This window comes from Barbus barbus (assembly GCF_936440315.1).
Source record: "Barbus barbus genome assembly, chromosome: 26".
Lineage (NCBI taxonomy): Eukaryota > Metazoa > Chordata > Actinopteri > Cypriniformes > Cyprinidae > Barbus > Barbus barbus.
In genome coordinates, this window is record NC_136754.1 from 1427396 (window position 1) to 1452098 (window position 24703).

General features: G+C 35.4%; 2 protein-coding genes across 7 annotated transcripts in view; both read left to right on the forward strand.

The window, feature by feature from the left end:
• The first annotated feature begins 959 nt into the window (after nt 1–959).
• calr3b (calreticulin 3b) lies at nt 960–7701 on the forward strand. Its single transcript, XM_079380127.1, has 9 exons — nt 960–1141; nt 2608–2709; nt 2795–2998; nt 3079–3173; nt 4186–4395; nt 4476–4589; nt 4682–4825; nt 5596–5688; nt 5786–7701. Exons 1-9 carry the CDS (start codon nt 1045–1047, stop codon nt 5981–5983), a joined length of 1257 nt encoding a protein of 418 aa, XP_079236253.1. The 5' UTR covers nt 960–1044; the 3' UTR covers nt 5984–7701.
• Nucleotides 7702–8692: 991 nt separating this feature from the next.
• Nucleotides 8693–24703, forward strand: part of eps15l1b (epidermal growth factor receptor pathway substrate 15-like 1b) — a 78481-nt gene continuing 62470 nt past the window's right edge. For 3 of the 6 annotated variants that reach the window (XM_079380249.1, XM_079380250.1, XM_079380252.1), the window contains exons 1-16: nt 8693–8760; nt 10877–10918; nt 11058–11147; nt 11247–11294; nt 12143–12244; nt 12543–12608; nt 12721–12846; nt 13589–13648; nt 13974–14246; nt 16248–16408; nt 16591–16747; nt 18611–18673; nt 19952–20037; nt 20169–20241; nt 21396–21557; nt 23854–24051. In XM_079380249.1, the coding sequence (XP_079236375.1) occupies nt 8734–8760; nt 10877–10918; nt 11058–11147; nt 11247–11294; nt 12143–12244; nt 12543–12608; nt 12721–12846; nt 13589–13648; nt 13974–14246; nt 16248–16408; nt 16591–16747; nt 18611–18673; nt 19952–20037; nt 20169–20241; nt 21396–21557; nt 23854–24051 (1734 nt within the window). In that variant the 5' untranslated portion in view covers nt 8693–8733. Of the gene's footprint in view, nt 8761–10876; nt 10919–11057; nt 11148–11246; nt 11295–12142; nt 12245–12542; nt 12609–12720; nt 12847–13588; nt 13649–13973; nt 14247–16244; nt 16409–16590; nt 16748–18610; nt 18674–19951; nt 20038–20168; nt 20242–21395; nt 21558–23853; nt 24052–24703 lie in introns of all 6 variants that reach the window. The other 3 variants (XR_013782100.1, XM_079380248.1, XM_079380251.1) reach the window with 2 other exon arrangements.

Sequence of the window (24703 nt, forward strand, 5' to 3'; positions counted from 1 at the left end):
GTGTGAGATGGTGCCTGGGGGCTCTTTAATAAGTTTAAGACTACTCGTCTAGCAAGCAGTGTAAGAAAAGCAACAAAGTTAGTCAAATGAGTGGGCAATGGATAATCACTAGGCGACAGCCTAAAGAGACCTATGGTGATGGTGGTATGTCTGAATTAAATACAAAGAAAGAGCTGGACAGGTTCAGAACATGTGGGTTAATGTGGCTGGACCTAAGTGACACCTGTCACATTCTGGATCAATCCGTGCCGGGTGAGCCCTATGAACCACCTTACACTGAATAAAGCAATGGCGTGCACATAGACCCTGTCCAGCACGTCCTCCCGTGTTTCTTGGTCTATTTCCATATTGAGGTCTGAAGACCAGGGATAGACTGTAAAGTGGCAAAAGCATTGATTAACTGAAACTGAGCCTTTAGAACAGACATCAAAACTTAGGATGGGGAAATTTGCAAAGTCGCATATTTGTAGAAAACTAAAAAAGTGGCTTCTCGGAATGTTATGCATGACATTTAGCTGTTCAAATGAGATAAATGTGGCTTCCATGTAAAGAGTGGACACCTCCAGCACCATCCGGGGTAGAAGGAAGAAACAACGGATTCAAATGTTTCGGGTAAGACAAGCCAAAATTACATAGAAACTGAATCCAAATTTTGAGACTATTTTTCACTATGCAAGCTGTATTTAGAGGAAAACAACACCTCTTGTTTGTATAAGCAATGTTTTCCTCGTACACGTCTCTGCTCTGCTGTTGTCCTGGAAACTGACCCTGGGTCAGTTTTATCTGGTCATGTGACGCGAGCGCGGGTCATTGCGTACAGTAACGGCTGGTCTGAGAACAGCGAAAGAGGCGGATACAGTATCCGGTGTAGAGGCGAGCCAAGCACTTCGTGGTCTCTTGTGATTGGTCGAGAGCGTCAGCTGTGGACCAATCAGCGGCAGACATCTGTGCAGCCACGCGCTTCTGCTAAACCACGGATAAACCGAGAGCAGCAGAGCGCGAGCACGAGAGGGACGCAGGGGTTCATTCCTCAAATTAACAAAAATGCAAATTATTACATTATTACAGCTTGTTTCTGCCTCGTTTTTGGCACTGGCTGTCAATGCAGATGTGCACTTTAAGGAGCAGTTTCTGGATGGAGGTGAGTGGATCGTTGAACTTGCATGTCATGCTTGATTTATAGGTCACAACATTAAAAGTGACATTAAACTCGATTATCGACTGAATAATTAATAGGCCGCGATGCTTAATTATACTTTTGTTATGTTTGGAAAGTAAATTTGATTACTTCGCAGTACTGGTTTACGCATATTAGTTTGCCAGAGCAAAAATTAAACCATCAAAAATCTTTCTTTCTTTCTTTCTTTCTTTCTTTCTTTCTTTCTTTCTTTCTTTCTTTCTTTCTTTCTTTCTTTCTTTCTTTCTTTCTTTCTTTCTTTCTTCGCATTGCACAATGAATGTTACAGTACTGAAAAAGTAAGTGCACATGGGTTATTGACATTAACTTTTAAAAACATAAAATCAAACATTTAGGTTAAATGTTAGGTTCTGTGTGCTTGTGTACTCCTAACAAACTAGAGAATTTAACAAGTTAAAACTTCTATTCTGGGACCAAAGGTTCTGATGACTCATCTTGCACTGAGGGGCGTGTCCAAATATTTGTCCAATAAAATACCGTTGAACGAAAAAAGCCACGCCCCTTGAGACCCCTGACAGCAAAAGAGTATCAAATCATGTTTCTGTGATTGTAAACTAGATTCTATTGGCTATTTAAATAGTTTTATGGACTGCCACACCACAGTATAAGGCTTAAATGTCCTGTGCCCACTGCATCTTATAAGTCATCATTTAAGGCCTTGTCTAACTGGTTTGTTAATTGCACAAAATCTGTTTAGGTATATGTATTTAAACTACATTTTTGTTCAAACATATCAGCGAATGCGTTTTGATAATGCAAATTAAAGCAAAAGTTAAACTGCACATATCTATGGGTTTGCAAGAACAGGAAGTTTCTTAAGTTATTCCACAAACTTCCTTAAATATCAATCATTAAACGTGTGGAATGTGACTGAACCTGCAGCCCTTATAAACTCTTCTCGTTTCCTCTTCAAGTTCATAGATTAAGAGCTATATAGTTGCACAAATCTTGGACAATTTGAGTTAGTAAGTTAGCTGATGATGATTTTTTTTTTATTATTATTCTTTATATTATTTTTACTCATTATTTAGCACCTCATTTTAATATAATTTTTATTGTCATTTATTATTATTAAAATGCATATTTTGTTATCTTGTCATTTCTAGTTTTGTTAAAGTGTTGGCAATACTTTATATAAACACAATCATGCCAATAATAAAAAAAAAATTATTTGCATGAAATTTCATTTTTAGGAAGGTAATCGCATTTTATTTAATTTCAAGTAATGAAAGTGTTTTTAAATGGTTTTAATTTCAGTTTTAGTTAACTGTAATAATTACATATATAATTGCATTTCCCTTTTTAGGATACTAATCCTGTTTTCATCTCATCCTTGTTCGCAGTTGCATTCCCTGATATTATTTAAAGCCTTATTTCTTTGCTTCTAACTTGATTATCTGAATTTGCAGATGCCTGGAAGAGTCGATGGGTGAACTCGGAGCACAAATCTGACTACGGCCAGTTTAAACTAACCGCCGGAAACTTCTACGGAGATGCTGAGAAAGACAAGGGTAGGCTTTTACATCCCTAAAAACTATACCTTTGGTTCAGCAAAGAAGCAAATGATGAGTTTGCATGACTTTTCTTCACCAACAGGTCTGCAGACCAGCCAGGATGCCCGTTTCTACGCCAGCTCTGCCCGCTTCGAGTCCTTCAGCAATGAGGGCAAACCTCTGGTGATCCAGTTCACCATCAAACATGAGCAGAAGATCGACTGCGGAGGCGGATACGTTAAAGTCTTCCCGGCTGATCTCAACCAGGCTGATTTGCACGGAGACTCCCAGTATTACATCATGTTCGGTACGTCGACTGCAACACCTGGATTTATTATAGGAAATGAGTCATTTATTTATATTTTCATGTCTGAATCATCTCAACAGGGCCTGATATCTGCGGCTACAGCACCAAGAAGGTTCACGTCATCTTCAACTACAAAGGCAAGAACCACCTCATCAAGAAAGACATCAAATGCAAGGTGAGTTCCTGTTAAAAAGTCTCATTAAATCCAGGGGTTTAAAAGACAATATTCAGTAACAATATTGATTTAATGCACTGACACAATTTGAACTGAATTGAGCTGATAATGACTGTATTTTGCTGTAATTGACATTATTGAACTGAATTGAATCTACATTCAACTAAATTGATCTGAATAATGAAACCATTGTTTTATGTAGAGCTGCTTTACAGCTGAAATTGAATTTATTTAATAATTAACACGACTATTTTCCGGTTTATAAATGTGAAGCTTTGAAAGGAACTGTAATGTGTAAAACACTTTATAATAAACAAAGAATAGTTCAGCCAAAAATGGAAACGGTGTCATCTAATCATCTCATCGTTACTAGCAGAATATCTGGAATATTTTCCATGCAATAAAAGTGAATGATGACTTTGAAAAAACAATACTATCACAAAAATAGTGATAAATGCATGCTGGGATGATTTCCATAGGGCCAAAAAAAATATTTTCAAAATATACCAAAATGGCCACAAATTTATTTGTAAAATATGTTTTCTACCAATATATTTTTGGGCATTTTATTTTTGAAAATATATATTTCAAACATTTAAATATATTTTTAAAAAAGCATTTAAAAATATATTTTGCCCTCCCTGTATTTCAAATTCATTCACATATGTCATATTTGAAGAAAAACTTTTTTTGTCTATGTGAAGATAAAATTAAGCAATTAATAAAGCCTAAATGTAAGCCACTGTAAGATTGGAAATGTAATTTCTTGCCCCTGAAATATATTTTAGCATGTGAGGGTTGAAAGTAAATATGTTTTCAGTTTCAAAAATATATTTAGTTGAGTTTCACTGTTTACAACATAAATTTAGCATTTATTGAAAATATATTTTAGCCAGAAAATATATATTTTTTGCCAAAAGGGGTTGAGAGTATCTATAAAATAATTGTCATAGAATGAAATTGACATTTTAAAACAAGCTGTTTTAAATGAAATCTCTCGTTTTCTCTTCAGGATGATGAATTGACTCACTTGTACACACTGATCCTGAATCCAGATCAGACGTATGAGGTGAAGATTGACAATGAGAAGGTGGAGTCTGGCTCTCTGGAGGAGGATTGGGACTTCCTGCCCGCGATGAAGATCAAGGACCCCGAAGCCAAGAAACCTGAGGACTGGGACGACCGCGCCAAGATCGACGACGAGACGGACACCAAACCCGAGGTTTGATTCTGCTTCATATCACCTGCGAGGCAGAGCTGGGTCAGTTTCAGCTGTTAACTTTGACTGTATAATGTTGTCAGGACTGGGATAAGCCTGAGAACATTCCCGATCCTGATGCCAAGAAGCCAGATGACTGGGATGAGGATATGGACGGAGAGTGGGAACCTGCCATGATCCCAAACCCAGAGTACAAGGTACAGACATACACGCTTGAAGATGCTTCAACAAGATGCTTCCACAGCTTTCCAGGTCTCTGATCTTCATTTATTCTTGCGTCATGCTGCAGGGTGAGTGGAAACCCAAACAGATCGACAACCCCAACTACAAGGGTGTCTGGGTGCATCCCGAAATCGACAACCCTGAATACACTCCTGATGCCGAGATCTACAAATTCGACAACATTGGAGTCATTGGGCTGGATCTCTGGCAGGTAAAATGCCTTTAATTATGACAGTTTTTGTTGTAAAAATCCTATTAACTCTTTCCCCGCCATTGACGAGATATCTCGTCAATTAAGAGACAAAGCTTCCCCACCATTGTCGAGTTTTTACAGCAATCTGTGTTCTAGGTATATTACGGTAAGGTGCATGTCCTGAATGAGTCACGGGACTTTCAGGTCTTACGGGTCTGAATACAAGACGATCGGCATAAATGGAAGGATCAGAGAAAATCTAGAAGATGCCTTTACAGACACAGAAACATCTCTAGTTGTGTATGGATCGATAACCCGTCATGATCTATATATATGTATATTATTTATGTATATTTTTTTTAAATGCAGCATGCCTATGTTTTATTATTAAAGTTTTATACTTTTTTTTGGCTTATTTTAGTACATCAAGTTAGGCTAAATAAAAATGAGTAATTTTTTAATTTTAATTTTAAAATTTTATTCCATTTCAGTTATCATTTATTTTATTTCAAGTAACAATTTTTTTAATGGTTTTAGTTTAGTTAACTATAATAACCGTGGTATGTGGTTGCAAACACAATAGTGAGTTCAGAAAGAGGAAATCTATTTTAGAACGGCTAATATGACTATTTGTCAGTACATGCCAATGAGTCAAAGAGTTTGTGATGTTTCTCATCACACTTTACACCGTGTTTGCACGTTAAACCACTAAGAGGCGCTTTTCTCCCTCTATCAAATTCAGTTCACTGTGAGAAAGACACCAACATGTTTCTGTTTTGTCGCTCCAGGTAAAATCCGGCACTATTTTTGACAACTTCCTCATCACCGATGACGTGAAGGAAGCCGAGGATTTCGGAAATGAAACGTGGGGTGCTACAAAGGTATGAGACGCAAAATTAAAGCGAAAGAGTTTGATATTAGCACGTTGAATAATTTAATAAGCAATAAAGATGCATTTTAAATTGTCTGTGTTGTCAGGATCCCGAGAAGAAAATGAAGGAGGAGCAGGATGAGAAGAAACGCAAAGAGGAGGAGGAGAAGAACAAGGAGCAGAGCACAGAAGCAGCAGAGGAGGAGGAGGAGGAAGATGAAGGCGAGGAGGAAGAGGAGGACGAGACCGAAGAGCCTCCAGAGGAGGGAGAGGACAATGATGGGCTTCCTAAAGACGAACTGTAACGCAGGAAGTAGATTACCGTCCACATTCCGTGGTTGCCAGGGAAACGACTGCAGTGCATTCATTCTAAACGCGACGCCCTATGAGACGACATGATGATGTCATACAGGGGCAAGCGGGCGAGTGGAAGTTCTGAACCCATACATTTAATTTGCGACCTTTGACCTTTAACGAGCCAGTTTTTTTGTTATTGAAGAGTTTTCTGTACAGTACCAGGGATCTGAAATGTTTGACATCTTTTAATGCTGATCTACGATCAGTTTATTGTGCCTTTCTTGTTTGCAAAATCAATGCCCATATTAGTTCATGTTGTTGGTGTCAGTTATGTTCAGTTAATTTGAAGGAACTAGACGAAATTCATGACGTTTACTTGAATTATAGTTATGAAAGCCCATTTTCACCACTGAAAAGAAAAAGAAAATGTATCTCACAATTCTGACATTTTTCTCACATCTGAGTTTATATCTCACAATTTTTTTGTCTTGCAATTCTGAGAAAAACTACGATATAAACTGCAAGATTTATAAACTCGTTATACTGAGAAAAAGTGAATTGTGAGCTTTAAACTCAAAATGGCAAGATATAAAATAAGAATTATGAGATAAAAACTCTTATATTAAATCTAAATATTGAGGGGAAAAAAGATTTAAGCTTAAAATTGCTAAGTATAAACTCAAAATTGTGAGATATAAGCTCAAAATACTGTGAAAATCTCAGAATTGTGAGAGAAAGTCATTTTAGTTTTTATTCTGTAGCAAAAACAAAAAGCCTCAGAATTGCAAGGGAAAAAGTCAGACAAAACATCTGAATTTAAATGAATTAAAAATGAGGAAAAACATCAGAATTGCGAGATATAAACCCAGTATTCTGACTTTTTCCCTTGCAATTCTGAAACAAATTCTGAACTGTGACAAAGTTACAATTACAATTTTTTTTTTCCCATAGTGGAAATGGACTTGCATAAATAGTATGGAATGGGATGTTACACAGTTCACAGCTCGCCTAGTTGTTTGTCCACATTGCAGAAATATGATGAGTGCAAAGGGCGATGAGACGGAACAGTAGAGGATGCTGATTTTCTCCCTATTGTTATTAATGAGAGATTAATCAGATCACAGGCTGGGTTTCAAACTATAATGGCCCTCGTTTTTGAAATGCAAGCAGAACAAAATCATTTTTTGCGTAAATTGTTGCAGGAAAACTTACAGCAATTCACTCTGCTTTTATTTCATCAACAAGGACTGATGAATGTTTGTACTGTAGTGGAAAAGACATTTACAATGGCATAATGTTCCTTTGGCACTGATGATTTAGTTCTGTTGTAGTTATCCATCAAGATATTCAGTAAAGTTCCTTTAATTTTCTAGCTCTATTTATTACAAAATTCTTGCAGTTTGAGTTTGTTTTAGCTTTCAGATTATCAGCGGCAGTAACATTTGTGGTGTTCAGTTTGTAGCTGATGTAATTTTTTTTTTTTTATATATATATATAAAATCTTTTGTTACTTGAAAATAAATAGCTACAATAAGGGATGTGGTAATATTTGCAAAGATTTGAAAGCCTCATTAAAATAAAACCTAGATGTCTACACACTGTGAACTAAGTCCCAAATGTTCGAATTGTATTGGTACTGAAAATCCTGTTTAGTGACATTAAACCACCTTTTTACATGTTGAGAGTTGTAATTAATGCCAAAGTTTTAATAAATAACTTTATTGTACGTGCAGTTGTAATATTGTGAGTTTTCGAGCACATTATGGTTTCATACTTTCAAACTGATTATTTACACTAAAAAAATCTGTTTACACAATACATTTTCATGAATTCATCAATTCTCTAGAATGTTTGTTAATCATCTTTTTCTGTAGATTTAGTAAATATTGTGAGTAATAATCATGTTTGTGTGGTTTAGTGAATACGTTTGTATATGCAACATGAAAGTAGGTCCCAAAATTAAATTATACTTGAAAATCTGAAACTTTCAGTTTTCCAAACCATCTGTAAGAAGATTAAAAGCAGTGCCGGTGGTTGATATCTGTATATAGACTGTATGATTTGTGTAAATCCCACTAAAGATATGCCACAGACTTTATTCAATAGTTTTTTTCATCATTTGAGCTGCACACAAGTGGTCAAATAAGCAGTTAGAGACTAAGACGTGTTGAGATTGTTTCTGGTAGCTGCTGGCGTTATTTTCACCATATATATTTTCTGTAAGAGTCCTTTTCTTAATCACATCAGTTTTTCTACAGGTCATGTATTTACAAATCTGGTACAGAAGATGGAGACATTTTACAGCACAATACTGACTATTTCTTGAGGCTTTCTTGAGACTACTTCTCTTAAGGAATCAGAGGATCTTTTCTGTTTTCCTTTTCTTTACTTTACTACAGTAAACCTAGGCCTATTCTCCCATAACATTATTTTACATATATCATTTAAAACGAATTATTTTGTGCATTATGTTTTGCATGCTTTTTTTTTACCTGGTTTTGCATTTTTTATTAATAATATAGATAATTATGTGTCCAAAATCGTTGCAGATTCACTTAATTTAGTAAGCCTTAGAGTTAAGAATACGTTAATAAATTAAAATAACTTAAGTAAAATTAATTTAGTGTAACAAACCACCTCTGTCATACCAAAGATGCAATCTTTAGTGAATTAGTAGTAACTCATGATTACGCGTTTGACATTGACTGTGCGCGTCCACGAGGCGGAGTCCCGTGCGCGTGCTCGTGAATCAGGAAACATGGCGGCGCTCACGCCACTCAGTCAGGTAATGACTTTAAAAGTTTAATAACAACTAAACTATAAAACATATTTCCAGAAGAATTATATAGATCATGGTCTCTGGTTGTAGAAAATGCTGTTAGTCTTGTTTAAGCACGGAAGTTTGTCTCTCCTGTGAAACAGGCGCAGTTATCGATTGTTGTTAGCGAATATTTCTCAGTAACTTTTCCAGTTTTGCCTCATTATGTATTTTAATAATGTCCGATAATTGATAACTGACTGATTTGAGCTTTCAAGGTCGCTGTTTTGCAACTTTTTGGCTCTCTTTATGTCGTGACAGCTGTTTGTGCAGCATCATTACGAAACTGATGTGTGTTTTATATGATTCCTGTCAGTGAATTGTTCAGGATTTTGTTCAGAAGCATTATTCGGATTTTGTAGGATGTATTATGCCAGCAGTCCGTTTGTGAACATTGTCTTTAATGAGAGAAACCTATCTTTTCATCCCGTGACGTCATCGATGCCCACAGCAGCCCCTGCCCTTTACTGTAATACTGTAAAACTGTAATACTGTAAAACTATAAAACTGTAAAACAATAATACTGTAAAACTGTAAAACTGTAATACTGTAAAACAATAATACTGTAATACTGTAAAACTGTAATACTGTAAAACTGTAAAACAGTAATACTGTAAAACAATAATACTGTAATACTGTAAAACTGTAATACTGTAAAACAATAATACTGTAAAACTGTAAAACAGTAATACTGTAAAACAATAATACTGTAATACTGTAAAACTGTAAAACAATAATACTGCAATACTGTAAAACTGTAAAACTGTAATACTGTAAAACAATAATACTGTAATACTGTAAAACTGTAAAACAGTAATACTGTAAAACAATAATACTGTAATACTGTAAAACAATAATACTGTAAAACTGTAATACTGTAAAACAATAATCATATATACATCAGCATCTCAATAAATTAGAATATCGTGAAAAAGTTTTTCTTGTAACATATTTCAAAAAGCGAAACTTTCATATATTTTACAATCAATAAATGTAAAGTAAAACATTTTTACAAACAAAAAGCTTTATTTTGAATGCGATTAATTGTTTGACCGCACTAATTAGGGCTGGGCGATATGGCTGAAAACTGTATCACGATATCAGTGTTTCATATCGGTCGATATCGATAATTATTGATATTTTTTTTAAGGTGGTACATCAAGTTCGTGGTATTACCAGTCTTGGCGGGGACGACGGTCTTGCATAATTTGCTGACGACATTTGGTCTGACTACGGTCAGACTTATAATATCCAAAAACTGCCATACTGGCGAGCTGACTTTCTCTTTTATTTACAATTTCCTCGCTCGCTGCGGCACTCATTTTCTGCTTATGAAGAGGAATCCAGCAGACCAGCCAATAGGGTCTGGCTGCAGACGTGCACTCTCAGCCGCGCGTGCGCACTTTTTTTTTTTTTTTGCGCGTGCGCACTTAGACACGAGATAACGATATGGCGCAACCAAACTTGATACTGTTACATGATTGGCTGTTAGCGTGTCACTCCCTACGTTGCTAGGTTACCAGAGAGCGAGTGCCTTTGTTAATGCAACCAAACTTGCTTCGCAGCCTTTGTTTTCTTCCGACGAAGAATAAAAAATATCGAACGTTTTATCGAACACATTTTTTATTGATATCGTTCACGTGTCTACCGCGATACATATCGTTATCGTTTTATCGCCCAGCCCTAGCACTAATATACACATATATATATATATATTCATCTTTTGATATTTGTATTTTATTATATTGGTAACTCTTAGAGTAAGGTACTATTAGGTAACGTGAGTTAATTCATAATGATAAACTAATAATCAGCAATTTAATATACAGGGAGTATATACAGTATTTCTTAATATTTGTTAATGTTAGTTATTAAGATACAGCTGTTCATTGTTAGATAAGTTCATTGTTAACAGATACTTTTAATTTGAATTGTGTATTAGTAAATGTTAAAACTGACGATGAATATGCTTTAGAAATATTTTTCTTTGTTCGTTAGTCATATAGGAACCTTATTTTAAAGTTTTGCCAATATACTAATAACTTTACTGTCCTTTTATTAATTTTCATTCTTATGTATGCAGTTATCAAGTGGAAACCCTGCACATGAGAGCTTCTACAGACAGGTAAATTCATTGATATGTTCTGCCAATGTCACCCCACTGAAGTATAATATTAATATTTTGGCTTATACTGATGATGTGTTGTTCATCTTTGGTTCCTGTCATTATGAGTGACTCTGATGGCCTGTCGTGTTTGTTGCAGGTGGATCCGGGAAACACTGGGAAAGTGGGCGCCGCAGAAGCCGCTCAGTTCTTAAAGAAAACTGGGCTTTCTGACAGCACATTGGGTCAGGTGAGAATAAATAATCACGTCACCGAACATCTGAAAGTCTTGAAATGCAACACTGGAACTGTTGGTGGAAAATTACAGTTTTTTTCCCTCTCTTGACAGATCTGGGATCTGTCAGACCCAGAGAGAAAAGGTTACTTGGATAAAAAGGTAAATACCATTGTTTGTCAGAATAGGCCTTTACGTATTTAGATGATTTTCCATTATGATCTTTGCCGTCATATTGATGTAATTTATATCAGCTCTTCATTTATTTGGAGTCTTAAATCCTGTTTGTACAGTTTCACCATTGTGTTTAATGGAAAGTTAAAAGTTCCACATTTATGAATCTCACTGAGCCAGATTTTGGTCTAAAAAAGATACAACACGCCAAAATAAAACTTTGGTTTTACATGAATTAATTATCACAGATATATATTAATATTGTACAGAAGAATGTAATTCTCAAAGTTCTCAAAATATCACATCTTTTTTTCCATGTTTTAATTTAAATCTCAATCATGCAGTGCTTTGTTTGTTGTTGATGTTTTGTTATTTTAGTATAATTGAGTTTTTATATTTTCTGATTTTATTTTAATTTAATTTAAAGTTGTAATAATTTTGTTGTATTTTTTTATTTTTATTTATTTTTTATTTTAATTATTAATTTGAGTTATTTTGGTACATCAAGTTAAACTAAATTATATATATATATATATATATATATATATATATATATAATAACTAAAACTAGTGATTAAAAAATTATTAAAACTTTAACTGAAATTAAAATAAAATCAGAAAATATCTCAATTATACTAAAACAACAAAACATCAACAACAAGCACTTTTTTTTTTTGCTAAAAATGTTCAATTTTTAATAAAAAAAATATATGTATTATAATTATTTTTTTTATTAAAATGGATAATTTTTTGCAAAAAAAAAAAAAGTTTTTACTTTTAGCTTCTGTTAACTTTTAATAACAGTGGTTTAACCCTGGTTTGCAATCTCTATTAAGGGTTTCTTCACTGCTCTGAGGCTGGTGGCTTCTGCTCAAGGAGGAAGTGATGCCAGTCTAAACAGTCTAAGCCAGAACATCTCTGTACCCATCCCTAAATTTGTAAGTGTGTTAGCACTTTACATAACTGAGCTGAAAACTCAATAACACTCGCATGTTTATCTGTAAATTTGATCTGAAGAGCAGGTGTATAAATAAAGATGTGGTGAAATTATGCTTTGTAAATAACTCTCGTGTGTGTCAAATGCTTAAAATATCTCACTGTCATCATGTTGAGTACGGTAGCTCATGTTGACAGTTAATCACTTGTGTTTGCATGCTGATTTGTAAGTTGTTTGGGTTTAAAGCATCTGTTAAATCAAATACATGTAAATATCCACGATGCTGTGTGTTTTTTCAGAGAGACGCTGGCAGCCCGTCCCTGAACATCACGACCTCTGCAGCTGATTCCAGCTGGACAATAAAGGTACAGAATTACTGGAAAAAATCAGATTTGTAATGAAAAACTTATTTAAATAGTCGCCGATTTGCTCATCACACAGTGATTGTCTCTTTTTCATTCTGTTTGGCTTCACCAGCCGGAAGATAAAGCCAAGTATGATGGGATATTTGAGAGTCTGTCTCCGATTGGTGGACTGCTGTCAGGTGATAAAGTGAAACCAGTCCTAATGAACTCAAACCTGCCTCTCGATGTGCTCGGAAAGGTGAATATCTGTTTTACTTTATAGTAAGCTTGCACTGATATAGACAATTTAGACAAATGGCCACTTAGTTTTTACTGATATTTTCCTGATATTCTAAGAAAGTTACTTTTATTTTGCAATCAATTTAACAAAAATAAAAAAGTAAGGCTTATAATATTATACATATTTATTTTTCATTTGTCAAAAAATGCTGAAAAATCAAATGTATCACAGTTTCCACAAAAATATCAGGCAGCACAACTGTTTTCAACATTGATAATGATCAGAAATGTTATCAAATCAGTATATTAGAATGATTTCTGAAGGATCATGTGACACTGAAGACTGGAGTAATGATGCTGAAAATACAGCTTTGATCACAGGAATAAATTACAGTTTACAATATAATAGCAAACACTTATTTTAAATTGAAATAATAATAATTTTCTAAATTATTGTTTTTGTTTTATTTTGTTGTAAATAAATACAGTCTTGGTGAGTAGAAGAGGCTTTTTTGAAAAACTTTGAAAAAAATGTACTGACCCCAAATTTTTAAAAAGCATCAGAGGTAATATAATAAAACATATAGTATTATAATGTTACAAAAGTGACCAATTCAGACTGATGTAGAATTTTAAACATGTTTAATATTGCTAATATTTGACGTACTTTATAATATAGTTTAGATCTTTAGTATATTCATAAATGAATTTCATCATGATTACATAAATGTTTTTCCGACTTCTCTATCTCTGTTTTGTAGATTTGGGATCTCAGTGATATTGACAAAGATGGACACTTGGATAAAGAAGAGTTTTCAGTGGTGAGTCAATTAATGCATCAAACAAAATACCATGTTGTTTATTAGTAGTGATGTGATGAAACCTCTAACTCTAAGGATTGAAGTACAGCGTGTGTCGTCTTACAGTGTTTGTGCTCCAGGTGCAATCATGTGTCTTGTTGATGAGAGCTTTTACTTTTTTAGTATTTTTAGTATTACTCACACTGTCCAATGTGTAATATATAACACAAAATAGATTAAAGAGTAAGTATTTGTGGATGTATTTGTGTGACAGGAGGAAACAGGCCAGTTGCATGCTCAGTTTTTCGACTGTAGGAAAGAGAGTCACATTATTTGCTTTTTGCAGGTGATGCACCTGGTTTATGCAGCCAGAGAGAAGGAGCCTATGCCATCCACCCTCCCCACCGCTCTCATCCCTCCATCCAAGCGGAAGAAGATCGCAGGCGCTCTTCCGGGGTCCGTTCCCGTTCTTCCCTCTAGTCCGTTCCTCCTGAAGGAGAACCTGCGGCCCACGCCAGCGCTTTCCAAGAGTCCTCTGGGTTGCAGCACAAATTTGTCTCCGTCGAACTCGTTCAAGTGCTCCACCCCGACACCACTGCAGCCTCAAACACATACTCAGGTGAACACCAGAGCATTCATGCTGCATGTAAACCTGTCGATCTTGATCTAACACTCATAATACCGGTCCAACCACATTCTAATCAGCTCCTGGAGCTCTAGTCCTCATGTTTACAGAGTTGACTACAAAATAATTCACAGATTCTAAAAGGGTCATTGGATGCAAAATTCACTTTTACTTGTTGTTTGAACATAAATTTGCACACATCCACCCTATAATGATACAAATCCACTCAGCGCTTTTTTTGTGTAATCCCTATAAATAATATCCCCTTCCTCAAATCAAGCCGTTCTCAGCTTCTTGGCTGTGTGACGTCACACAGACCCAGGCCCCTCCCACGATTGTTGATTGACACTAGCGTTTTACCTTAGACCCGCCCTGAGTGAGCTGTCATCGGTCCGCCACTGTTTCAACGCCGGAGCAGGAGTAGAAAATAATGACTCCTAAGCGATTAAGGTGTTTTGTTGTTGGATGTAATAATGAACATAGCAGTAGTCATTTACTCCCGACATCTGAGCCGCTGAAGACGCATGTTTGTTTTTGAAGGGAATGCGCCCCCGATCTACCTAAATGTGTTTGTTCGCACAAATCATTCGTGATCCAGCCTCACCTACTGAAGAATTGAGTATAAGGTTATTTTATGAATCTTTGCAAATTGCCTTTCCTAATAATGTGCTAGCTAGCAAGTTCTGTGGCTAAAGTAGACATTATCATGAGAACAGCTGGGTGAAGTGAGCAGAGCTATTAGCATTTAAAGAAACATGCACTAAAACGGCTTGCTGTGTGCAGAGCACAGGGTAAAAAGGGTGTTGCTTTACACTACCATTGAGAAATTTTAACCAAAGTATGTTATAGACCCTAAAGAATCTCATGAACTTGTGGAAAATGGGCATCCGATGACCTCTTTAAAAGGGAAAGTTTGTTTGTGCACAATTTTCTACATTGTTTGGAAACCTACAGTTCTTTCACCAAGTAACACCAGTTCATTATTATTTACTCAATAACTAAACCTGTACAAAACACAAGATATTCTCATTCAAATGACTTTCATTGTAAACTTCATGAGGAGCCAGATAGCAAAAGAAATTTGAAGTTTATGCATGCATTCTGAAAGGAATATTAGTGTACTGCTTACACATATAAAAAGCAACCAGAGGAATCCCAATACTCAATATTAGAGTAATTATCAAAAAATAAAGCTAAAATATAAATATTAGATTAAACATTTTCTAGTTTTAGTTTAGTTTAACTTTAAGCACTACAATTACTGGAATAACTGGATAACTGGAAATAAAATAAATAAAAACTGAACTGAAACTAAAATAAAAAATGACTTAAACATATATAGTAATTAATAAAAAAAAAAACAATAAATAATACAAATGAAAAAAGCATATAAAATTACTAAAAATGAAAGTAAAATAAAACTGAAAACTGGAAGTACCTAATTAAATAAAATCTAATTAAAATATGAATAAAAATATCAGTATATAATAAATACTAAAAATACTAAATTATTTTTAATACTAAATTAATAAATAATGTGCATCTGTTTTTATTTAATTTATGAAGGTACTGTAAATTTAATTATTTTAAATTCTATTGAAACTGAACAATACTACACTATTTTGTATGTGCAACTTAGATTTAGTTTAATTGTAAAAAAAAACAAAACAAACTATTTCATTCATTTTAACAAAATTACTATTAATACATTGATTTATCCATTGCATCCAACATGTTTTCTCATTGACCCGCCTTTAGCTTATTGGCATACGTGCATTCATGTACATAAAAATGATCTTTCCAACATGACCTGAATACACCCTAGAGACATTGCATTGTTCGATATGGATATAGTATCTCAGACAGTGTCCTCTGGTTGTGAACTGCAAATTTGTGGTTGCATATAGAAAATTCACGCAATGCACGTAGTATACACATTGTAAAAATTATAATGGCCTGTGCTATTCCAAACATTCCCTGTATTTGTCTTAGCAGGCGTCCTCTGATCACTGGGTGGTGCCGGCAGAAGACAGAGAACAGTACGAGGAGATCTTTGAACTGGCTGACTCTGATTTTGATGGTATGGTTGGAGGAGGTGAAGTGAAGGATATCTTCATGAACTCTCGGCTGCCTCAGAGCGTGCTGGCACACATATGGTGAGACCATCAAGTTTGAATTAAACAGACAAATGCAATCTCATTCTTAATCACCCACAGCCTTTTTTAAATTATTTTTGTGTTTGCGAAATGAACTTTCCGTGCAATAGGATTTCTTATGTTACACATTATCCTCCTTTCATACTTGGGTTCACAAAGTTTTCTGTTGTTTTGGTCTGCAGGTCACTGGCGGACACTCAGCGTACAGGCAAACTCACCAAAGAGCAGTTCTGTCTGGCGATGCACCTGATTCAGGAGAAGGTGAAAGGAGCGGATCCTCCTCAGAGTCTGACCCCAGAGATGATACCGCCATCAGAGCGAGGAGCCGCCAGCACTCCGGTGAGAGGACAAAATGCACACATGCATGACATGCACCCATCACAGGAGCCTTAAGCCAGGGCTTCTCATTTATGATCATATTGTGGTAACACATTACAATAATGTCCCATTATTTATTAGAATAAATCGCCCAAAAATTTAAATTCTGTCATCATTTGCTCACCCTCAAGTTGTCCTGGAGTTGTTTTCGTTTGTTGAACACAAAAGAAGATATTTTAAAGGGCACCTATTATGCCCTTTTTACAAGATGTAATATTGGCCTTGGGTGTCCCAGAATGTGTCTGTAAAGTTTCAGCCCAAACGCAGATCATTTATTAAAGCAGCTGGAAAATGTAATTTTTGGGGTGTGTCTAAAAAAGAGCTGGTTTGGAGTGTATGGCTTTTAATGCAAATGATCTGCATATTCCCGCCCCGTCTCCAGAAGAGGACGTCACGTATACGTCTCTCTGCATTGCATATCTACAGCATAAACAGCCGGTATAAGCAACATAACTGAGAGCGAGAGAACCGGTGTTCAGCTGTACATATGGGAAGTCAAATGCAAACGCTACTGAACGAATCTCGCGCGGATCAGTTAAAAATACTTACTGTACGCACACAAATACAGTTAAAATGCTAAGCACTATAACAACATGACATTCACAAAGGAGTCTGGAGTGATGCACGTATTAAGGTAGATTTTGAGGCGCATTACCTTGAAAAATGAAAGTAAAGTAAAGTAAAAAGTAAAGTAAAGTCGTGACGTATTGTCAAGTATGGTGACCCATACTCGAAATTGGTGCTCTGCGTTTAACCCATCCAAGTGCACACACACAGCAGTGAGTAGTGAACAAATGCACACACACACACACACACACACACACACACACCGTGAACACACACCCGGAGCAGTGGGCAGCCATGCTGCGGCGCCCGGGGAGCAGTTGGGGGTTCGGTGCCTTGCTCAAGGGCACCTCAGTCGTGGTATTGAGGGTGGAGAGAGTGCTGGACATTCACTCCCCCCACCTACAATCCCTGCTGGCCCGAGACTCGAACCCGCAACCTTTCGATTACGAGTCCGACTCTCTAACATTAGGCCACGACTTCCCCCCAAGTAATCCACAGTGTCCTCAGCAGCTCGGATTTTGGGAGAAAATGAAGACTGTTATGTTCATTCTTACATCCAAACACAGAGCCGGTGCTCTGAGGATTGCTTGCGAGACATTGTTGACATTATAGCTCCTCGAGCGTGGAGAAAATGAAGGACAGCGTAACCGCTATCAGTCAACCCCCGTGGCCCGCCCTCCGAAATGTGACGTCACACTGCAGTGAGAATCAAAACGGCAGGCCTAGTGAGACTGACTCGGTTTAAAGGGGATAAAAAATGAGGAGTTGGTGGATTTTTATTATTGTAGGGTGGTTGTGTTCACACACTGCCAACACACATTTATGTCCAAACCATGTAAAAGTGGATTTTGCATAATAGGTGCCTAGAAAGTTGTTAAACAAACAGCTGAGAATAGCCATTGACTACCATCAGTTTTTTCCCTCCATACTAAGGCTACAATGGCTACCGATAACTGTTTGGTTACCAACTATCCCTTTGATGTTAGTTAATGCTAAAAATGAGCAATGTGTTAGTTACAGTGTTTACAGTATTTTGTTACATCGTAATTATACAGTTCAGTACTAAGTACTTACTATACATGGCTAGGATTAGGGTTTAGGGTTAGTTGCATTTAATTATGCTTAATTTACTAGTATTACTATAATAAATACTTGTAACGTGTAACAAGGATACTGTGCATCCGATTTTAAATACACATGAGCATGTCTGATATTTCTGATATGTCAGTCTGCTGTTCTCTTGTTTTTCTTTTCCAGATTGTCTCTGGATTCACACCATCAGTCACATCTGAGTTGACCCCATTGACCAGTCTGAGCAGGGTGAGTTTGACACATCTGTGACGTGTTACTGTGTGCGGAAGCTGCTATCGAGATCCTGCGTGAACCACCGAGAGAACAAAATGTGACAATCTTATTTTAAAACTTGTAAAATGAATTTAAAATACACTGCCTGGCTAAAAAAACGCCATTTGCATTTAAATAAGCACATACTAAAGAGTCTAGCATTGGATCATTATTGCAGTGATTAGAATGTTTCTGGCATGTTATATGTTTGGGAACAATTCTTACCTAACTCATGCAGCGAGTAGCTTTTTGTTTTCAAACAACTATGTTGGAAGACATATCCATGTCCATATTCCAGGATGATGAAAAAATTATGAAAGCAAATATTTATTTTCTTAAAAAATAATTTGCAGTAAGAATGCAAATAGTTTTGTTTTCATTTCATGTTGCTTGAGGTTTGTGTCTTTATGTTCAGGCGATGAGAAAGTAGATATTAGATGGAAAAACCTTTCTAATTTTAGTTTAATTCATGCACCAAAATGACTAACTGGAAATATAATGAAACCTAAAACCAAAATTCTAATAAAAACGTAGGTAACACTTTACAATAAGGTACATTAGTTAACAACATTAGTAAACATGAACTAAGAATGAACAAGACTTCTACAGCATTTATTAATCTTAGTTAATGTTCATTTCAGCATTTACTAATGCATTATTAAAATCACAAGTTGTATTTGTTAACATTCGTTAATGCACTCTGAACTAACATGAACAACGAACGACTGTATTTGCATTAACTAACATTAACAAAGATTAATAAATAGTGTATTAAATGCATTGTTCATTGTTTGTTCATGTTAGTTAATACATTAACAAATGACACCTTATTGTAAATTGTTACCAAAGATTATTAAACATAAATAGTAATATTTAGTCAAATTAAAAAAAGACAAGCACATAACAAAATGTAGCTAAAATTAAAATGATCTAAATCAGAATATTAATAAAACACTATAATGATTAATAAAAAATATTAAAATAATACTGCTAGGTTTTTAAACTGCATCTGCGAAATTACAAATAATGTGTATCAAGTTTGTTTTTGCTTTGTTTTTATTCAGTTTTATGATGTTGAATATTTATTTTGCTATAAGAATGTAAATACTAGTCAGTTTTCCTTGTACAGTATTTGTCTTTATGTTCAGGCGATGAGATCGCCACCTGGTGCTCATCTCTGTGTACTGCATAATTACACACATGTACTGTAGATGACAGAGTATGACTGTCTCTTACATAACATGATTTTTCCAGGACAGCAGCAGTTCTGTTGTTTTGCTTGAGCTGACGGGAATCAAGGATCTCGATGACATCAACCAGGAAATCTCCCAGCTGCAGAGGTCAGAGAGTTCATGCGTGGAGAATTATACGCTACACATAACCGTACATCTGGCATTTCTCTGCTTACTCATTTTGGTCTCTTTGCTTTTTTTACTTATTTAAAATTTTTTTTCTGATTTTTGGTGCATAGTGAGAAACGCATATTGGAGCCAGAAATCAGGCAGAAAGAGGAAGCCCTGCGACAGAGGAGTAGTGAAGTGCAGGTGAGGCCGGTCTGTGCTTTGTCCCACTTGTTACAGAGCCAAACAAATATGTGACCCTGGACCACAAAACCAGTCTTAAGTGTCAATTTTGTAAAATTGAGATTTATACATAATCTGAAAGCTGAATAAATAATATTTCCATTGATGTATGGTTTGTTAGGATAGGACAATATTTGGCAGAGATACAACTATTTGAAAATCTGGAATCTGAGGGTGCAAGAAAATCAAAATATTGAGAAAATCACCTTTAAAGTTGTTCAAATGAAGTTCTTAGCCATGCATATTACCGATCAAAAATGAAGTTTTGATATATTTATGGTAGGAAATTCACTAAATATCTTTATGGAACATGATCTTTATTTAATATGATGTCTCTTACTGAAATATGTAGTAGAAAACCCATCAAAGATTTACATTTATGCATTTAGCAGACGCTTTTAACTTGGTTTAAACCAAATGCTGTACCATCGATTTATCCCCACAAGGAGTCTAAACGCCCCGGATATCGAGGGAAATCAGCGCTGAGGAACTCCTCTCTTTATTCGTCCACAGGCATCTTCCCATTCTTTTCCTCCTATTATCGCTAGGAAAGCAGTCTTACATTGCTTCTCTTGTTGCCCTTTGACTGAAAATGACAACCAAAAGCCACACAATGTGGTATCGTATCAGCATTTTATTTTCTGAGTTGTGTATTCTGAGTTGTGTTGCGGTAAAAAGCAAAAGACCATAGAAATAAGTGCCAGCAGCTCACCGAGTGCAACCATTTGACGTCATCGAAGCAGAATGTAATGTGCACATAAAATAATGTCGCCCCCCATAGTCCAAAAACGATGTAGATTTTTTTAAATAGCATACATTTTCATGGGTTTTCAACTGCATATTTAAATAAGAGACATCAATTACGTTATATTAAGCTATAATGTCTTAATACCTGGGGATCCCTTTGTGCTCCAGGGTCACATATATGGAAAAAAAACACTGATTTGAGTTTATTATATTATGTGAGAAGAAAGAGAGCATGAAACATGAAATGCACAACTTGAAATGTTCACGCCGCTCTTTTCCATGCATTTAGAGAAAAAAGGAGGCTCAAGACACTGTAAAAGTGTCTTAAAAGTCCAAATTTACTTGACTGAAATGCTGATTGTTTGCAGGAGGTGCAGAGAGAGCTGGAGCGTGAAAACATGGGCCTTCGGGATTTGGAGCACCAGAAACGGGACAGTCAGGAGCGGCTCAGTGAGATGGAGCAGCAGAGAGCCAAACTGGAGAGCACGCTGGACGAGACCAAGAACAAGTGGCAGGAGGAGAACGCTAAAGTGAGACGCGCTCAATTTGAGTTTGCACAGAAGACAGAAAGGATTTTAGCTGTATATTATAGTTTATTATATTTGTAGCAATGACCATTTTTGTTTAAATTAATGAATAAATGTTTTTTATTTTATTTCTTTTGCATTTTTTAACATGTAAATTTTATTCAAAATTTTATATTTGATGCATTTTAGTCATTTTTATTCATTTCCATTCACCAGTGTTTGTTTTTTTTCACTTTTAGGTTATCAGAGTATTTATTCATATTTTGAGTTAACATTTATTTTAAATTTTAAGTAATTTGATGTGCTTTTTGCCATTTTTATTCATTTTTGTTTTTATATATTTAATTTAGTTTAAGTTATAGTAATTTTAGTACTTCAACTTCAGCTTCTTTTAGTTCAGTTAGTTGACAAGGCAACATTTCTCAGGTTTACTTGAGTTTTTAAAGTATTACTTTGATTTGTATTTCAGTTTTAGTTTTTGGTATAATTTTGGTATTTCAACTTTTATTTCCGTTAGTTGCCAAGGCAAAATTTTGTCTAAAGGTTTTAGATTTGTTTCACCTCCTGCTGAAATGATGGGCAATTTTGGGCAAAATTTATTTTAAATTGGAAATTTTTCAAAATATAACTAAATATGAACTAAATTTGTCAAAACACAAATTTGACTAAAGTATCACTGTTTCCATTATACAGGCCTCCCAGTGTTGAAAACCTGGAACAATAACATTTCTACGGCTTTGAAAAAAACTGAAGTTTAATCATGGAAACTATAAAATATTTAGTTGGCTTAAAATCTGTCTTTGTAAATGTGCTCTGGAAAGTGATTTTTCCTTATAATGACCGGAAAAGTTGTGGTAGTGAGTTTGGAAACCCTGTCTATCAGTGTATTTACGGTCCATGTACTTGGCGGCCAACGGATTTTCCTTTTGAAATTAGAAAACCAAAATCGGGAATCGAGCGTTCACTCGTTTTTTTGTTTTAATATTGAAAGTAGAAAAATGAGAAAACGGCTCCTTTTTCGTTTTTTTCCAAGAAACGGAAAACAAGAATTCAGCTTAATTTTTCGTTTTTTGTTCAGGGGAAGAAAAATGTATAAACAGACTGAATTTTCTATCTCTACACGTGGGCGGGAATTAAATGCCCCTTTCTGCTGATTGGTCAGCCGAAGATCAGACCGTGCCGTCATCAGTTCTTCGCAGTTTTGCGAGGCAGATAATAATAGTCCTCTGCTGCTGCAGGTGTACGGTTTCTTGATGCATTTATTGATACTACATTTAATCTTTTTCTCATCAAACAACCATATTAATGAATAGCTTGACCCAACTTGGCACAGCGCTTTCTTCTGTGTAGACCAGCAGTTCTCGAAGTGCCAGAGGGTCCGCGAAAAAAAAAATGCTATAGCATACCATATTGCCTGTTATAGCCTACAATTCAATGCGTTCTTTACTTTTTGCATTAGTGTTTAAAATATTTTATTTAAAAGTAATTAATTAATTAAACTAACTTCCTGGGCGACCAGGGTAGGCTGTGACAGTCGTCATATCATACATGCCCAGTTGATGCAAACCATAGAATTTATATCTACACAGAAGAAAGCGCTGTCTACACTCTGCCCCAGAACGGATTGTATCGAGCTATCTGGTTATTTGATGAGAAAAATATGTAGTTGCAATAAACGCATGCATCAAGAAGATACACCTGCAGCAGTGGAGGACAACTGCGGAAGATCTTCGGCTGACCAATTAGCAGAAAGAGCCGTTTAATTCTTGCCCACATGTAAAAATCGAATATTCAAGCTGTTTATTCATTTTTTCCATTGGACAAAAAACGAAAAATCAAGCTGAATTCTCGTTTTTCGTTTCTTGGAAAAAAATGTAAAAACGGAAAAGGAGCTTTTTCATACTTTCAGTGTTAAAAAAAAATTAAAAAAAAAAGGGTGAACGCTCAATTCCCGATTTTGTTTTTTGTAATTTCAAAAGGAAAATCCGTTGACCGCCAAGTACACGGACCATTTACTGTAAACATGTTTCCTGTTTGTTTTTACAAATGCATTTGAAGTAATTTATTAGCTGCCTTAGTTAAACAAAGGGTAAATACTGACAATCTATAACTTTTAGATAACAGTTTAGATTGCAGTAATGTAATTCTCCAATGCAAGTTATATTGGAATAATCCTTAAACTATGAGGGAAATATGGTTTGAATGACTTTATGCTTAAAATCAAGTGTGTAAAACAAGCATGTTGATTCTGGCATATTAGTGACTGAATCATTCACTGTGTTTGATTGTGTGCGTGTAGATCACATCGCTGCAGACGCAGATCCTGTCTCAGGAGTCAGACGTACAGATGCAGGAGAAGGAGGTGAACAGAACGAAGACGGACCTGTACTGTCTGGAACAAGAGGAGCAGCGTTTGGAGGAGAGTCTGCGTGCTGGGAAAGCCAAGCTGGACAGCATCCTCAAACTGCTGAAGACATCGCAGGACGAGATGGACCAGGTCACACACACCAACACGTATCCCACACACGTTTATCACGCTGTTTTTACTAGGTGCCCTTCAGGTCATTCAAGATTTGCACATGGTTATTTACTGAAAGGCAAAGAACCATCATTATGCCAAACTCCTGTGACTGTTAAACATATGTTATGGACCGTTTAGTTACTTGTGATAAAATAAACATTAGCTGAATTAAATAAGAAAATAATATAAGATTTATAATTTATTGTGTGTGTGTGTGTGTATGTGTGTGTATGTATACGTATATATATATAAAATAACTAAAAACAATACTGAAATAAAAATTCATAAAAGAAATATATACATGCGTTAAAAAAAACTGACAAAAAACACAGTACAAATTTGCTAAAACTTTAATTAAAGCTAAAATACAAAATAGAAAAATTAAAAAATCTAAATTTATATTTCAGTGATACTAAAACTGCACATTTTATAATGTAAATAGACAATGTTTTTAATTTACATTTTTGTCTTGTAATAATCTGAAATGTCAAATATAGTTTTTTTTTTTAGTATATTTCTGTAAATTTGTTAATCTTTGTTCTTGCCATTAAGAGTTTAGGATTTTAGTCTTACTAAAAATTATAAATAAATATAAATCCACTGCACATTTGATACCAATAATACATTT

Coding starts and splice junctions, on each gene's coding strand:
- calr3b (XM_079380127.1), top strand. CDS start 1,045: ATGCAAATTATTACATTATTACAGCTTGTTTCTGCCTCGTTTTTGGCA. Junction 3,174..4,185: donor AGAAAGACATCAAATGCAAG/GTGAGTTCCTGT, acceptor TTTTCTCTTCAG/GATGATGAATTGACTCACTT. Junction 5,689..5,785: donor AAACGTGGGGTGCTACAAAG/GTATGAGACGCA, acceptor CTGTGTTGTCAG/GATCCCGAGAAGAAAATGAA.